Here is an 18,772-nt window from a genome sequence, read left to right on the forward strand (position 1 = left end):
CTAATTGACTGTCTGTATCTCCCAATGAGACTACAAGCCCCATAGGATACGAACTTGGTCCTTCTTGTTTTCACTACTCTGTTTCCAGTTTTAAGAGTGTCTGGGAAACTAGCAGACATTCAATAAATACTTGCTGAAGATTGAATGAGTAAATACCATGACACTATTAACTGCCACTAATAATTAGGGTAAAGATTCAATAACATCCCTTATGCATCTGCCAAAAAGATATCATCAATACTACTCCATTCAAAAAAACTTTTTCTACTGAAGAAAAAAAAAATGTTAACTTTGCTCCCACAGACTTCCTGGCAGCCTCATTAAACATTCACAAAAATATACTGCTCAATTCTTCTGACCAAGAAATTAACCAGGTCCCTAAATCAATGCAGTTAATTGTACAAAACAAAACAGCAATAAGATCATCTTTCAAAATAACAGATCGAGGAGAAAAAGGCTAAAATAAATACATTATACTTGAACTACCTTTGGTTTTTGTGGGTTGATTGATTTATTTATTTTTCGGTAATTTATTTTTTAAATAAACTTTCTCCAGCTCTCTTCCCAGGATGTAAATCTTGTGCCAATTGGGCCCCATTAAAGACTGGATCCTGTCCTGACCATCTGGGAGCTGGAAAAGCGCTGGCGAGTTTCTGAGGTCCAGAGTATTCCAGACAGAGCGGACTGGACACCAGCAACACCAGCCCTGTGGTTTCAAAGTGTACAATGGGCTCTTTCTCCAGGCTTGTTTTTCTACATTCAGTCAAGAAGGAACATCATTCCCTAGTTGGGCTTGGCTGAGGGTCCTGGGTTGCTGCTTTCTTTGTTTGCAAATTAAAATATAAAAGAAAGGCCAGATACATCTTTGGAAGGGGTTGAGTGTTTGTCATCAAAGTTGGCCATTTGCAGGCACAATCTTGCCTGCAAAGATTTAGGAATTAGGAATGAAAAACACAAGAACCAAAAGGTAGAGTAGCAAGCTGTGAATTCACCTTTCACCAGAAAGTCTTTCAGGTTCTTGTGGAGTTCTAAGAAAAGGATATCAAAGCTGTAAGACACTAAAGACTGACTCATTCTAATGTGCTTGGGTGGTATAGTTCCTGTCTGCATCCCATTTACAGTGATCCTTGCACATATATTCAGTAATTCCCAATTTAACACGTGCCTCCAGGAAGTGAGCTCTGCAGAAAACCGAAGCCAACCCCCTTAAACACTGTGCTTTCACTGAAATCTTTCGAGGACATGTTATACACATCTTGCTGTTTCAGACAGAAGATACTGAATATAATTGCCTTCTCTTTCTTGATTACTCAGGGTCACTGTCATTATGAACAGTCATTAATGTGCAGCACAGTAATATAGTTCTGCATCTGCTTTTTAGGTTTTCCTTTCCTGCCCTTGACATTAAGCTGTCACTTCTGCTGTCAACGAGCCTTCTTCTAACAACCGCCTATACTTTGCCCCTTCTAATTTGCTATGTCCTGGGAAAACACATAACATAGTTTGTTTAAAATTCATGTTCTGGTTACCTCAAAGTCTGTTATTTTGTTTATCTTTTTTTCTTGTTGTTTTTTGCTCACTTCCGGTTTCATGCTGAATTTTGGAGAGTTGCAATGACTACAACAATCTTCCCTGGGTCAATGGGGTTACACTACATTCTTTTTAGATGGTTAAAAGATAATGCTAGAGCCAAATGGATTTTGGTTCAAGACCAGGTTTTGCAAACCAGTTGTGGGATCTTCTGAAAGTCACTCAAGCTCTCTGGATTCAGCTTCACTGTCTGGGAAGGGGGAGGGGCTAGCTATCTAACTAGTGTTGCTGTTGTTTAGTCACTTAGTCATGTCTCTTTTGTGGCCCCATGGTTTCCCCTGCCCACGGTTTCCCCAGGCAACAATACTGAAGTGGGTTGCCATTTTCTTCTCCAGGGGATCTTCCCAACCTAGGGATCGAACCAGCATCTCCTGCAAGTCTCCTACATTTATTATGGGGTTAATTGACTTAACACCTATAATGAGTTTAGGTGAAGGCCTCACATTATCCATCACTTAAAAAGTGTTAGTTTTATTACTACTTAATCCTCACCATAACCAACAGATTTACACTAAGGTATTTATGTGCATCCTTATTGCACAATAAATATACCTAAATATAAGCTACCTATTTCTACCTGTATTAACAAAACCTAAACTGCAGTCTACCTGGTTCTGACACTATGATGCAGCACTGAATATAACAGTTTCTAAAAAATAGCATTTGTTTGCTTGAATGAATGAATCACCAAAAGAAAGTAGTGTCATTCAACACTATTTGGTATAAATTAATGCCTCTAACATGTAAGGCTCTGTGCTAGACACTGTAGGGGACTAAGCTGAATTCAGCATGGATCCTGCCTTCAAGGCAGAGAGCAGCCTCTTAAATCAGAATAATTAAGGCAGGAAGTGATAAGGAACATAAGATGGTACAGATAAGTGCATTAGGAATTTTGAAAGAAGAGAAAATACTTTATACCTAGAGTTGTGAGGGAAAACTTCACGGACAAAAAAAAAAGTGGTTTGGGGGGATCTTAAAGGGCAGAAGTATCTGGGCACAGAAAACAGGGAAAGGCATCGTGGAAGGAGGAATGGGATAAACAAGAGCACAGAGCAGGAAAATTAATGCAGGCATAAAGAGCTGCAAACAACTCATTGTGATTGGAGCAGAAGTTAAAATGAATGGCGGGTTAGGATGCAGAGAAGAAAGGTCAAAGCGTTACATGGCTGTGCTTGAATCCCAAACGACGGCATCATGGCTTTAGGAGATAGGAAACCAGTAAGGCTGCATCGGGGGGGATGATTTCAGCTCAGATCATCAGGGAGCCATTCCAGCAGTAAGCACTGAGCACAACGCTATATAAATATCGATTTCCTTCACTAAAGTCACAAGACTACAGCCAGGTGTGAATTCTGTCCTTAATTCTTGTTAAAATTAGAAATGCATCACACTTTGGGTTTTTCCATTTTTAAGTTACCTATGTGTACGTTTTGAATGCACTGTAAACAAATAACTGAAAATGTCAACCTAAAGGAGTTTTTAACTATCTCATAATTATCAACACAGATGATAGATTTAAAATGCCCTAGTCATTAGCAATAACCATACAGACTAAAGCATTTTAAAGAATAAGGTGAGCATGTTTGTAACTATGTGATTATATTAAAAAGACTATTAGACTATTTTTACATTGTTTTAAATATGCTGACTCATTTAGAAATCATTCCCTATAAGTTGAACTTGAAAGGTATTCATCAGAGTCATACTCAAAGTTTGATATAAGTGATTCACAGTGCTCTTTTTATTCTTAATGAATGAAGTGTAAAACTTGGCATTAAACATCTGCCTCCTAATGATCAATAAGTATATGTGGAATATAGAGTTGGAAACTTATATATTTAGGAAAAAGTGGGCAACTAGGAATTATTTAAAGCCTGTACATTTAACAAACTTTAAATTAAACTTATACCTGTAAGCTTCAATATATTTAAAGTAAATGACACAGCTGTTTACACTGTACCCTATTTATATTATAAATTTTTGAAAGATGATATTTGAGACAACGTCTTTCTCCACCTTTCTTAATTTTCTTTTTGATTTTAGTGGAATTGTATCTCATATAAATGTGTTATATATAATAGTCATTGGAATGGCAATGCCATCATGCATAAAACTTGGGATGGTTTGGTAAATAACAGGAAGTCTGGTGGCGCTAGTGGTAAAGAACCCGCCTGCCAATGCAGGAGATGCAAGAGACACAGGTTCAATCGCTGGGTTCAGAAGAGCCCCTGGAGAAGGGCATGGCAACCCACTCCAGTATTCTTGCCTGAAGAATCCCATGGACAGAGGAGCCTGGTGAGCTACAGTCCATTAGGTCACGAAGAGTCAGATGTGACTGAACCAACTTAGCACATGCACGAATACTAAAAAAAAAAAAAAAACTAGGGAAATGTCATGAGAAGCCTTGGTAGAAAAGAAAATTGAATGGGGAGTGTGGCTGGAGTCTGGAGAACTGGGCTAAAACCCCGGCACCAAGTAGCTAAAGTATTCCCAGGGCAAGTCACTGTACCAGCAAGCTCCAGAACCTCTTTTGCCTCACTTTCAAAATAAAAGAGCTGCATCTAAGAACTGGAAAGACTCCTCAAAGTCCTCAAAATTTTGTGACTCTGCATGTGGTTCAGTAAAAATCAAGGCCAGATATAAGGCCTCAGAAACTTCCAGTGGGAACAAGTATGAGTTGTAGTTATTTGTTCTTTGATGTCATAGAGGAGAAAATACCATTTATTTTTATTTACAACCCTCCCTCTGAGCTATGTGCACAAATGAGAATGGAAAGTAGATATATACACTACTATATGTAAAACAGATAGCTAGTGGGAAGCTTCTGCGTAGCACAGGAAGCTCAGCTGGGTGCTCTGTGATGACTTAGAGAGGCGGAATAGGAGGGTGGAGGTGGGAGGGAGGCTCAGAGGGAGCGGATGTATGGATACTTATAGCTGATTCATGTCGCTGTACAGGAGAAACTAACACAGCACTGCAAAGCAATTATACTCCAATTACAAAATAAATAATAAAAAACTTAAAAGAAAGCAGGTATGGAAAGGAAGGAAGACAGAAAATAAAAGCTGTTATTTAAAATCTTATTTTCAAACTTTTGGATTCAAACAGCAAAATTTCTTCTCCGCCCCACAAGCTGCCATTTACCTAACCAGAATCATCCAGAGGTCTCTCCTGTAGTGGCATCTTTTGCCTTTTCCCTGTCTCTGGGAATGCAGTTGAAGAAAACATCCATCTGGATGAAAAAGAAAATGTATGGCCCTTGGATGAGGCTAATCAGTTCATAGAGTGATGTAACTCTGACTTCTCCCATCTGAGATAAACAGTCCTGGCAATCTTTAAATATAGCTGTCCTACAAAATCACATGGCATCTAATGCCAAGTGTACATGGACTAAAACCAGCTGCAAAATATGAGTGAATTTCTGTTCAGAGCCTTGCAGCATTAAACAAGAATGGCTCCAAACATTGTTAGTCTAATCTGAATAATACTCTGCAAATATTTCATATTTTCATATATCTACTCCAGCCCAATCACTTCATGACTGGGTTGCATGACTTTACTTCATTAATATGAAATCCACATGGACTTCAGCCACTGTTAACATATTTTCCTATAAGGTGATTCCTGGGGGGAGAAAAGGGTTCTGTGGTCACAAGAAACACCTGGAGTAACAGGCAAATTTGGCCTTGGAGTACAGAATGAAGCAGGACAAAGGTTAATAGAGTTTTGCCAAGAGAATGCACTGGTCATAGCAAACACCGTCTTCCAACAACACAAGAGAAGACTCTACACATGGACATCGCCAGATGGCCAACACAGAAATCAGATTGATTATATTCTTTGCAGCGAAAGATGGAGAAAGTCTATACAGTCAGAAAAAAATAAGACCAGGAGCTGACTGTGGCTCAGATCATGAACTCCTTATTGCCAAACCCAGACTTACACTGAAGAAAGTAGGGAAAACCACTAGACCATTCAGGTATGACCTAAATCAAATTCCTTATGATTATACAGTGGAAGTGAGAAATAGATTTAAGGGACCAGATCTGATAGACAGAGAGCCTGATGAACTATGGACGGAGGTTCATGACATTGCAGAGGAGACAGGGATCAAGACCATCCCCAAGAAAAAGAAATGCAAAAAAAACAAAATGGCTGTCTGAGGAGGCATTGAAAATAGCTGTGAAAAGAAGAGAAGCAAAAAGCAAAGGAGAGAAGGAAAGATATACCCATTTGAATGCAGAGCTCCAGAGAATAGCAAGGAGAGATAAGAAAGCCTTTCTCAGTGATCAGTGCAAAGAAACAGAGGAAAACAACAGAATGGGAAAGACTAGAGATCACTTCAAGAAAATTAGAGATACCGAGGGAACATTTCAGGCAAAGATGGGCTCAATAAAGGACAGAAATGGTATGGACCTAACAGAAGCAGAAGATATTAAGAACAGATGGCAAGAATACACAGAACTGTACAAAAAAGATCTTCACGACCTAGATAATCACAATGGTGTGATCACTCACCTAGAGCCAGACATCCTGGAATGTGAAGTCAAGTGGGCCTCAGGAAGCAACACTACGAACAAAGCTAGTGGAGGTGATGGAATTCCAGTTGAGCTATTTCAAATCCTGAAAGATGATGCTATTAAAGTGCTGCACTCAATATGCCAGCAAATTTGGAAAACTCAGCAGTGGTCACAGGACTGGAAAAGGTCAGTTTTCATTTCAATCCCAAAGAAAGGCAATGCCAAAGAAGGCTCAAACTACTGCACAATTGCACTCATCTCACATGTTAGTAAAGTAATGCTCAGAATTCTCCAAGCCAGGCTTCAGCAGTACGTGAACCATGAACTTCCAAATGTTCAAGCTGGTTTTAGAAAAGGCAGAGGAACCGGAGATCAAATTGCCAACATCCACTGGATCACTGAAAAAGCAAGAGAGTTCCAGAAAAACATCTATTTCTGCTTTATTGACTATGCCAAAGCCTTGGACTATGCGGATCACAATAAACTGTGGAAAATTCTGAAAGAGATGGGAATACCAGACCACCTGACCTGCCTCCTGAGACATCTGTATGCAGGTAAAGAAGCAGCAGTTAGAACTGGACATCGAAAAACAGATTTGATCCAAATAGGAAAAAAGAGTATGTCAAGGCTGTATATTGTCACCCTGCTTATTTAACTTATATGCAGAGTACATCATGAGAAACGCTGGGCTGGGTGAAGCACCATCTGGAATCAAGATTGCTGGGAGAAATATCAATAACCTCAGATATGCAGATGACACCACCCTTATGGCAGAAAGTGAAGAAGAAACCTTTTGATGAAAGTGAAAGAGGAGAGTGGAAAAGTTGGCTTAAAATCAACATTCAGAAAACTAAGATCATGGCATCTGGTCCCATCACTTCATGGGAAATAGATGGAAAACAGTGGAAACAGTGGCTGACTTTATTTTTTTGGGCTCCAAAATCACTGCAGATGGTGACTGCAGTCACGAAATTAAAAGACACTTACTCCTTGGAAGGAAAGTTATGACCAACCTAGACTGAATATTAAAAAGGAGAGACATTACTTTGCCAACAAAGATCCGTCTAGTCAAGGCTATGGTTTTTCCAGTGGTCATGTATGGATGTGAGAGTTGGACTATAAAGAAAGTCAAAGAATTGAAGCTTTTGAACTGTGGTGTTGGAGAAGACTCTTGAGAGTCCCTTGGACTGTAAGGAGAGCCAACCAGTCCATCCAAAAGGAGATCACTCCTGAGTGTTCATTGGAAAGACTGATGTTGAAGCTGAAACTCCAATACTTTGGCCACCTGACGCGAAGAGCTGACTCATTGGAAAAGACCCTGATGCTGGGAAAGATTGAAGGCAGGAGGAGAAGTGGATGACAGAGGATGAGATAGTTGGATGGCATCACTGACTCAATGGACATGAATTTGGGTGGACTCCGGGAGGTGGTGATGGACAGGGAAGCCTGGCAGCACGCCAGGGTCATCCATGGGGTCACAAAGAGTCAGACACAACCGAGCAACTGAACTGAACTGAACTCAAAGTTTGGTACATGCAGCATACTATGTTTTAAATAGTCAAATGCACGTGAGTACCTCAAAAGCTCTAAAAGAAGACCAGCTGAATTTATCAGACTCCACATTTCTCAAATTTGGGCTTCCTGGATAGCTCAGTTGGTAAGGAATCCTTCTGCAATGCAGGAGACCCCAGTTTGATTCCTGGGTTGGGAAGATCCACTAAAGAAGAGATAGGATACCCACTCCAGTATTCTTGGGCTTCCCTTGTGGCTCAACTGGTAAAGAATCCACCTGAAATGCAGGAGACCTGGGTTCGATCCCTGGATTGCGAAGATTTCCAGGAGAAGAGAAAGGCTACGCACTCCAATATTCTGGCCGGGAGAATTCCAAGTCCATGGGGTCACAAAGAGTTGGACACAACTTTGCAACTGAACACCAAATAACTACCTTAAGCTGTATAAATTCTCTCTGATTTGTCAATGACTAATTAAAAGGACTCTGAGAGCCTCAGAGTCCACCACAGAGACCACCTGGATGGACTAGAAACCTGACTGGTTATTCAAGCAGTCTACTTCTAACTATACTATTCCCTCTGCCTTCTAGAACCTTGCCTAGAATTTTAAACCACAAATTTAACTCTGCATTGCATAAACATGGAAGTCTCTAACTTGCTACATGAGAGCAAGCTGTCTTTCTAAATAAAATATCAGGTCCCACAAAGCCTAACATTAATTATCCACAGTACCCACCCCAGTGTTAGATACCAGCAGGCAAGCCAACCAGTACTCATTGTTTAGAAGTTAGAAAGATATGAAAAATTGAACAATTAGCTCTACAAACCAGTAGCAGGAGCCCCTCCCTCCTCCTAATCACAGGGTGATAGAAAGGCAAAACAACAAAATACATCTGTATTCAAGAAAAAACTGAACCCATCTTAGCACAGATCAACCTGTTGGTTTTTCTGGTTTTATATGTAAAATACTACAAAGAAGTTTTTTTTAGTCTTCTGGGGTAAAACGTGTTAAGGAGTACCAAAGTATCAGTAAAATAATTTGCTTTGTAAAAAGAGAGAGAAGAGAAAGGGCCAGAAGCAATAAGGAAGAGCAACAAAGATGGCGGACCACATTCACAAGAATGCCATGTAGTTCACCCCAAACTCAGGAGTTCGCAGAAGGCAGCCCTGAGTTGGGAGCAGTAGGCTGCCACCTTTCTTCTTCCAACCCTCAGGGGGCAATCAGTGAGCTAAACTGAATTACTCATTTGCAAAAGATTGGGCTGGAAGGGAATGGGCACCGATGAGGGTAAATTAAGCCAGTCCTATTTTCTCTGGCTCTTTTTTAAATTCTTTAGCTAAAAATAGTCTACAAATTATAACATCAGCTGCTAATCTAAAATGTTATCTCCTTGTCCTGGCCCACCAGCCTGCTTCCTGAGTGCTCTGGGCTACAGAGTGAGGAAATGGAGAAGAGAGAAAAGTCTACTTAAAATTAAAAGTACTAGATTTCAGAGGTGGCATAACCTCAAGAGACAATGTGACCAGGGACAAAGACTTTGGACAGATCAGGGTCCTAGAGAAGAGGCCCAGACAGGTTAACTGTCTTAAATATATAAGTAACTTACTCACTTATATGGAATAAGCAGGAGGTTGTCTTCTGCCTCTAACACAAAGCACATACTCTTCTAAAGGTAAACTCTTCCTATATGTCAATGGCTCCACTCACAAATTTATACAACTAGAAAACAAAAGGATTGCTCTTACTTCTGATCCTCTACATGACATGGCTAGCTTACCTTGGGAGGTGATAGTGACTGTTAAGATACTGTCCAGCATAAGGCATCAATGGCAAGTCCACCCTGGTCTAATATGGTAAAAAAAAAAAAAAAAAACAAAAAAAAAACCCCTAGGGTAAACATTTTGGCATAGGCTAAATCATGAGAGTTGGACCATAAAGAAGGCTGAGGATCCTTGAAGAATTGATGCTTTCGAACTGTAGTGCTGGAGAAGACTCTTGAGAGTCCCTTGGATATCAAGGAGATCAAACCAGTCAATTCTAAAGGAAATCAACCCTGAATATTCATTGGAAGGACTGATGCTGAAGCTCCAATACTTTGGCCACTCGATGCAAAGAACCAACTCACTGGAAAAGATCCTGATTCTGGGAAAACTGAGGGCAAGAGAAGGAGGCAACAGAGTATGAGATGGTTGAATGGCATCACTGACTCAATGGACATGAGTTTGAGCAAACTCTGGGATATAGTGAAGGACAGGGAAGCCTAGTGTGCTGTAGTTCATGGGGTCGCAAACAGCTGGACACAACTTAGTGACTGAACAAATCGTGGACAGTTAAAGTGAGCTCAGGAGTTGGACTGTATGGATTCACATCCCATCTCCAGCACTTGATAACTGGACAGCTTATTTCATTTCCCCAAGTTCAATTTCCCCATCAGTAAAATGAGAACATGCTGCACACGTGAGCTGTCACCATGTTCACAAAGAGCCTTAGCAAACACTTAGCATAGTACCCGGCAGGGACTAAGTGCTCAATGAATGTTAGCTAATACTAGTCCTATTCTACTTTCATAGATATCTTCTCTTAATATTCACAGTTATCAAGCTTTGATTCTACTCAGCAGAAGCCTGGAGACATGGCCCCCAGTTTTTTGTCCCTACCAAAATAAAAGGCACATACTTTTGAAAGTGAAAGTGAAGTTGCTCAGTCGTATCCGACTCTTTGCAACCCCATAGACTGTTGCCTACCAGGCTTCTCCATCCATGGGATTTTCCAGGCAAGTGTACTGGAGTGGGTTGCCATTTCCTTCTCCAAAATAAAAGGCACATACTTTAATACTGATCAAAAAACAGCCACAATTACTACTACTGTTGCTGTTACTACTCCTCCTACTGTACCACTTGGATTACTGTGCATGTCTTTTTTCTCCTCTTTCTGTCCTTTGCTCTCAAAATTCCACCACATGCTCTCTCATTAACTTGGGCTTGTATTTCCTTTGTAGAAACATACATTGTGGTTCAAATCCCATCTCTAGCACTATCTGTCTGTTTGATGGTGGGTAAGTTTCTGAACCTCTCTGACACTCGGTTTACTTATATGTCTCTAACATAAGGCTATAAAAAGGGTTGAATAAGATAATATTCATGAAGAGCTTATACATGAAAGCCCTCAGTACGTGTGAGCCATTTCTCAATTTCTCATCAGTATACGGTAGATTGAGGGTCTTGGAACAGTACCAGATTCTCTCCCTGCACTAAAAAAGGGAGAGCATTATATTTGTCAAATAGCCTGTATGAAAATCTACATTTTATAAATAGTTTAGCATATTTATAAAAAGTTCACCTCTGCAAGACTCATTTTTCTAAATGTCAGGACCATCATGATGATAATAGCCCAAATTAAAGTCCTCCACCCAGACACTCAACTGCTCATGCTGCAGGGCATTTATCTGCTAAGACCTGGCTTCCCAGGTGGCACAGTGGTAAAGAATCCGCCTGCAATCCAGGAGGTACAAGAGATGCAGGTTGATCCCTGGGTTGGGAAGATCCCCTGGAGAATAAAATGGCAGTCCACTCCAGTATTCTTGTCTGGAGAATTCCATGGACAGAGAAGCCTGGTAATGTGAAGAGCTGGATGCAACTGAGCACCGCACATCTGCTAAAGATATTGGGACACTACATAGTGGGCTTTCACCAGGAAAGGGTTAGAGCTGATTTATGATAGAGCCACAAATAAGAGCAGCTTGGGAGAAGGAGGTGGGCAAAGAAAGTGAATGTACCCCCCACTCTCACCTCCCAACTGGACCCCCCAGATCCACTGCAAGGGGCTTCTGGTATAAGCAAGGCAAGGAGGGAGGAGGAGGAGGACAAAGGTATCACCTCAATGGATGTTCCTTTTCATGATGTGCATTGATTTTGTTTATGGAAACAGATTCTTTAAAGCAATTTTGGGCTTCCCTGTGGCTCAGTTGAAAAAGAATCCGCCCGCAATGTGGGAGACCTGGGTTTGGTCCCTGGGTTGGGAAGATCCCCTGGAGGAGGGAAAGACTACCCACTCCACTTCTGGCCTAGAGAATTCCATGGACTGTAGTCCATGGGATCGCAAAGAGTGGGACACAACTGAGCGACTTTCACTTTCTTTCTTTTAAAGCAATTTAGATAAACCTGAGTTAGAATTTAACCTCCCTTTTCTGTTTCCAAAAGAAGACAAGAAAGTAGGGGAACCAAGAGGAAACTGGGGGACCTGGACAAGGTGGAGGAACAAATGAATAATTTCCTGATGTGCACCACATCCAACATGGTACGCCTGGCCTCAGACAGGCACAAGTTTGTAAAAGAAGCATCACATTAATCTCACTTACTCTCAGGGTCAAAAATACTACTGATTTGAGCCCCACCTCTCAAGCTTCACTGTGGCTACTGTGATCTGGATAAAAAAGTTCATGTTCTGTTTACTCTTCCCCTCTCACAAGGTCCAGGACAAGCAACAGAATGAGAGAGAGGAAGGGATGAAGACACAGCCTACGAGACCCGGGAAAGGTCGTCCTTGTGAGCAGCCCTGCCCCCAGCAGCAATGAAGGCACCAACTTGCAAGCAACATACACCAAGTACATGGAGCTTCTAATTTTACAACCCGAGGTTTCCAACAAAGAAGGGGTGCAGCGGCCAGGGGAGTGCACTTCACCTTCACGTGTGGCATGTTCCAACTTGACAACAATCCGTTTGGTGGATTGGGAAGTTCATCCCCGATTCCACTCTCAGGGAGCCTTGATTCTCTGAGCCAGGCTTGCTGCTTGTCACCCATGTGGGAAATACAGATGCAGTGGCAGCGTGGGATGGCAAGGGGCTTGCCAGAGTGGGTTCTTGGCAGTGAGATACGTATACAGAAGGCTTAAAAGAAGGGCAAGCTCTGCTTTGGAAAGATAAACGTACTCAGCCAGCACAGTCTTAACTTTTTGCTTATCTCTGGGGCCCCTCTAAAGAGAAAACACAATACAAATATCTGGATGAGCTAAACAATGGTGTCATGGGAGAACAACCAGGAATGGAGACAGAAAACCTGCGTTTTCTGTCCAGTTCTGCTACTGAGTCCTTTGTATGGCTACATACCTATCACTAACACTCCATGGGCTCTGGATGGCTGCTTTTGGCTTATGTAGTTAAATATATATAATTATCATATTAAATAAAATACAATTATATTATTACATATTATACATATATGTATAATATGTATAATATATATGTATGTGTGCAACATATATGTTGCTGTTTAGTCACTAAGTTGTGTCTAACTCTTTTACGACCCCATGGACTGTAACTTGCCAGGCTCCTCTGTCCATGGGATTTCCCAGGCAAGAATATACTGGAATGAGCTGCCATTTCCTCCTCTAGGGGATCTTCCTGACCAACCCAGGGATCAAACTCACATCTCTTGCAAGTTTTCTCCATTTGTAGGCAGATTCTTTGCCATTGAGCCACCAGGGAAGCATATATATATGCTTAGACTCTCTCACTATATTTATATATATTTATGTGTGTGTGTGTATATATATATATGTATATATATATATATATACATTCTAAGCCTCAGTATCCTTATCAAGAAAAGATACATACTAAGAGTATTTACTTTGTGGTGTAAAGGGAAGATTAAGATGATCTATGTCAAGGGCTCAGCACAGTGCCTAGTGTATAGTAAGTCTCAACAAAGTTTCGTCATCCTTTGACCACTTGTAAAGTGTGTAAGATATAAGTGAGCTCAACAGTATCTTGCAGCCCTAGCACTATTTTTATTCTAAACTTTGGAGAGATAAAAGAAAACAGGATCTGGGCATGCTGGCTAAGAAATCAAGTTTCAGTATTTAGAAAGCAAAGGCAAGTCTGCCATGCCTTCTACAGAATGGTGATACTCATGTTTTGTAATTTGAGATAACATTGATTACTGCCAGGCAAGTCAACTGGCAAATTAAAATAATGATCACAATGCTTGGAAAGTACTGCAAAATCGGAGCATAGTCATTTTCATATGGTTGAAGATCCATATTGAGATGCTTGGGAGGTTTTAAATTCCTAGGGCATGAAAGAGCCCTGAGTTAGTCTAGGTTCCCCTGGCAAACCACTCACTCTTTGACGAGGAGTCACTGAGTAAGTCAAGAACCACCTACACCCAGATTGTTACTGTCCCATGGACGGTGATCATTAAAGATGGATGTATAGTTGTAGACTCCATCTGCAAGTGTTCACAAATTACTATCTTGTTACAGGGGTTTGCCTATATATATATTTGTGAATGTGTACCTCCTTTCCAATTCCCAACACACAATAGGACCTCCACACCATGGCCTGCCCATGTAGACAAATGACGAAACTCTCCTGGGGCTGACGGACCAGTGGGTGGAAGTCATTCCAACAGAAAGTGATGTCTCCTGGTAAACCCAACCCATCTTTCCTAGTTTCCAGAGTTCTGCAGACTGGAGCTGGCCCACCCAGACTGGCACCACAAAATTCTATACACTCTATTAGAAATTCAAGTGTAGACAGTATCCTCAACTAGACCAAGCTATTAGATATTAATGCTCAGACAACACCTACCTCACTCCAGACCAGCATGGTACCGAATATGACCTGTAACCCATCAAAGAAATTGTCCCCTATGATGATCACAGTCGCACCTCCTGTCGTCCATCCTTCACTCGGGCTGATGGCTTTGATACAGGGAGTAGCTGCTTTTCAACACACATGAAAAAGAGAAGGAGTCTGCTGTTAGAACCAAACTTTAATGATGGGAGACTTGAGAAAAAGAAAAAAAAAAAGTCTTTTATCTTTTCATGAACAGAAAGTCCCTCAAGATCTCAGCCAATTCCTAGTCACGTTAGCACCTGAAACTTCATGGTGCAATTTCAGTTTTTAAAAGCATTTTTTTTTGTTTCTATTAAGATACAGATATTTTCACCCAAATCTTTTTCAAACCTGAAATCTTATGAAATAAAACATAGAAGCAAAATTTTTTTATGAAATGTTAAAGATTTTTTTTCATGGGTGACATTTTGGAATATACCAGAAACCTTAGAGAATTGCTTAATAATTAAATATATCTCCTGAAAAGAAAACTCATAGATTTTTAGATAACAGTCATGTCCAATGGGAAGGGAAGAAAGAGAGGAGACGGGAAGAGAACACCATTCTTGTTCCATGCCTTCTGCCTGTACCACTAGTGGAGCAATACTCCTGAATAAAAACCATTATATCTTTTGCAATAAATGTCATGGATCCCATTTTATAGATGCAAAGTATGCAGGTCATTCAGGGTGAATTATGTAACCAAATGGCTGAGTCAGGGCTGAACCACAGAAAGTCCCATGACCTTTGCTTGGTTGTCATTCCCAGGCATAAAACCCAAGAACTGGCTTTTTCAAAACTTCCTATCTCCTTTCTTTCCATTATAAATGGCCCTTGGGAGATGGGAAATAATTTGCAAATACTGTGATTCCAGACTGGAGGTGGTTTGCCCGATGAGCATGGCATGCTTTCAACAGAATTACTGGGCATAAAAGAAATCTCTCAGGGAGTACTTTCGTGCCACTGAGAATTGTTAGCTCCACAATGCCATGCTGCTATTTCATGATCACTTTTATGAGCAAGAACAAAGCAAAATTCTAAAGCAAAGGAGATACTGTGTAAGGAGAGAAAATGAGACCCTCTTCTTTAATAAAAAGTGTATTAAGTACTCCAGACTGACTTTCCAATTATTGAAACCAATGAGAGCACCAGTTAATTTTAACGGGAAAAAAACTGGCAAAAAATTACTGGACTTTGTCAAATTTGGCAAAATGTCATGCTTCAACTTTTGCAAGAAGAAAAGAAAATATGAAGCCCAGCCCTAAGGGACCATGGCTCACGTGCCACCATACAAACAAGTAGAATGGGTTTGATTTTGAGTCAAATTAATCTTATAAAAATTGCACAGAAAAATTTGGAAATATCCAAACTAAACATTTCATGTTGGCTGAACTCATAGCAGTACATTTACAACTAACACTGGGCAGTCCAGATGCCTTTTCTCTCCTCCACTTTCTCCCAAAAACAAAATAATTAATCAAAGAAATGTAAATGATTCATGGCTTGAAAATTCTTGTTCAATTTTTAACACTCATAAAGGTTGTGGATCAATGTTCCACAGGCATACGACTTTTTCATAAAATTTTTCTTTAAAAGTAACCATGTTTAAATGCATGATTGAGTACTCCCAAACCAATGGTAGAACATGATGTATGATCCCAAGCAATTTATAAGAGACATAAACTACATTCAACAACTATATAAAATTCTTAAAATATAAACAGTTTGGACACATTCTAGTTAATGTCAAAATCTTAATTCTTAATTTCTAACTCATTATAAGTATATAGTTGCTAGAGTGGAATAGAAAAGGTATTACTATATCCTTAGATACTTCTGAGAAGAATAGAACATTGATTTTACTGAACTGGTCCTGAAAGAGTCTCTCTGATGGCAAAGTGTGGAATCCAATGGTATCATTAAACTCTGACTCTGATTGCCCTCATTAACCAAAAAATAATCTTGGTGCTTATTACCTGTATGAGTTTAAGGATTTCTTTTGAGTTTTTAAATTTTATTTTATTCACATAAACATGTTCTTTTAGTTAAGTATGGGCACCTCCAGGCTTTCTCATCATTGCACAAGGGTGGCATCTGGGCATGTTAGTGTATCTTTGAGAGTCTCTCTTACAGGCAAAGAAGTTATAATAGCATATGGCCAAGAACTGTAGATTTTAGACTTGCACCAGCTTTCTTTTTTCCATTTGATATTGTAGGATACAGAAGGCATGTAATTACATATATGTATGGCAACCCACTCCAGTACTCTTGCCTGGAAGATCACATGGATGGAGGAGCCTGGTAGGCTACAGTCCATGGGGTCGCAAAGAGTCAGACATGACTGAGCGACTTCACCTATATATTTATGTATAGATATAAGTACATATATGTATATGTCTATGTGATGTAAGTACATATATGTATAGATGGAGTGCATATATGTTCAAACATTTCCTAAGGAATCTAACAATGTTTTCCAACCATTCAGAAACAAAGTTACAGGTCAACTAGTTGGAGATAAATGAGAATCAAGTTAGTAGAGAAAAACTGGTGGAGAAACAATATATGAAACCATCTTCTTAGTTTTTTGGGAGGGAAAAAAAGGCTTGGAGGAAGTACTAAAGGAAAAGAGAGGCACCCCTGGGTCCATCTGACCCTTGTGCTCAATACAACCCACTATCCCTGTTGAGGGATGAGGTACTAACCTCAGAACAAGTCAATCGGGCCTCTCTTTATAAGCTGAAACCTCAAAGTTCTCCAGGTATACATGTCTCCTGTGCACCTATGTCATAGCCATCTTAAGAGGAGTTGTTTGGGAAGCTTCTCTACTCCCCTACTGGGAAGATTAGAGAATCCGTAAAAGGAATCCTGGGCTGACCCACTGAGAGAGACGGCTGAGGAAGGGATGTTACTGGTATTTAGTAACCTGGAGTCAAGAATGCTAAGTATTCAGTAAGACATGAGACAGTCCCCCAAACAAAGAATCCGAAAATGTCAACAATGCAAGGTAGAAGCCACTGTGACTAGCTAAACAGATCAGGCTCAAGAGCAGCTGTGAAGAACTCACAGATCCACACCAGCCAAGGCAAGAAACACAAATGAACACAGCAGCCCAGGGTCTCAGAGCAAGCATGAGATGGCTGGCTGGTGACACTGAATTGGGGAGGCTCCAGCCATTGGTATCCCCACACAGATGCAGTTCCTGGGAGAGCTGGTCTTCTGATCTTTCAAAAGGAACCAGAAGCCCAGATTTTTATGTGAAATTTCCCAGTCTCTAAATGCTGGCAACTAATTCATTTTCTTAATGTGTAGGCCAAACAAAATGTTTATGGATTTAAATTTAACTCATAGGCTGCCATCTTACATTTTTACCCTAGTCACAAACTTGCCAGACTAAAAGCAGCCCAGGAAATACTTTCAATTGTGCCTAAAACTATAGGTACCCAAATGTTCACTGCAGTATTAACTGTGAAAAGCTTAAGTCTAAGTGTCCCCCCCTAATAAGGGAGTGATTAAATAAATCATGATATATCCATATATACAATATGTCAAAGGTCATTAGAACAGTTGAAAAAATTTCTATAAACTGACATGGAAAGATGTCAAAATATGTTAGTAAGTAAAAAAAAAAAAAAAACAAAAAGCAATTTGTAGCCTAATGAATAGTGTGATTCTGTTAATTATAAAATGATATATATATATGCTTATAGGCATGAGTGTGTGCAGTTATGTGTGAACAGGTGTGATAGACAAAGCCTGGAAGGATGTCCAACTATCCCCAGTGGGTCTATATGAAAAAGGAAGGTGACTAGAGAAGAGAGACTCTATTAAATTTTACTCTATAGATAGCTGTTTGGTTTGACTTTTTCAGTGAGCACCTACTAAGGTAGTATGTTTTAATTTTTAAAAAAAGTAACACCAGAGCATTTAATTCTGTGAAAGATAAAAGCTGTATGCTTTATAACAAACTGATACTAATTTTTTTAAAGCCCAGATGTACTGACTAACAGACCCTGAGCCTTCCCCCACCCCTTCTTCACTTTGAGAAAGCTCAGAAGACATCTGCAGCAGCCATGGACTTGTTTTTCTTTCACTCAGGATATCCAGAGAGATACAGAAAGATGACAGTTCATAATAATCCCAGTGGATGTAGTCAGGGAAACCTGAAGGTGAAAGTCTCATGAAAGAGTTCAACTCAACCCAGGAGTATAATAATCAACACAATTCTATCTCATAGGAAATATTATGGAATAGAGGAGAGGGGTGGATTTGAATACAAAACCACTTTTATTGACCAAATCTTGATTTAATTAATAAAAGACTCTTCCTTCCTCACCAATAAATTTTCACACTCTGGGTATCCACAAGAACAGTAAGCCAATTCCTGGTTCTAAATCTCATTAAAAATATAAGTCTGGGTTGGTTTTTTTTTTCCCCCAAACCTCTCCTCCCACCCCCAACAGCCACCCAAGTAAAGGAGATTTTCCTTCCTTCAAACTATGACAATAACATGATTACACTACCACAGTTTAG

General features: G+C 40.1%; 1 protein-coding gene across 9 annotated transcripts in view; it reads right to left on the reverse strand.

Annotated features, from left to right (window-relative positions):
- Positions 1–18,772, reverse strand: part of EBF1 (EBF transcription factor 1) — a 422,576-nt gene that overhangs the window by 92,225 nt on the left and 311,579 nt on the right. For 5 of the 9 annotated variants that reach the window (XM_020903301.2, XM_020903297.2, XM_020903295.2 and 2 more), the window contains one exon: positions 14,213–14,346. In XM_020903301.2, coding sequence (XP_020758960.1) covers positions 14,213–14,346 — 134 coding nt within the window. The remainder of the gene's footprint in view (positions 1–14,212; positions 14,347–18,772) is intronic. The other 4 variants (XM_020903298.2, XM_020903303.2, XM_020903296.2 and 1 more) reach the window with 1 other exon arrangement.

This window comes from Odocoileus virginianus, chromosome 3 (genome assembly GCF_023699985.2).
Source record: "Odocoileus virginianus isolate 20LAN1187 ecotype Illinois chromosome 3, Ovbor_1.2, whole genome shotgun sequence".
Classification (NCBI taxonomy): Eukaryota; Metazoa; Chordata; class Mammalia; order Artiodactyla; family Cervidae; genus Odocoileus; species Odocoileus virginianus.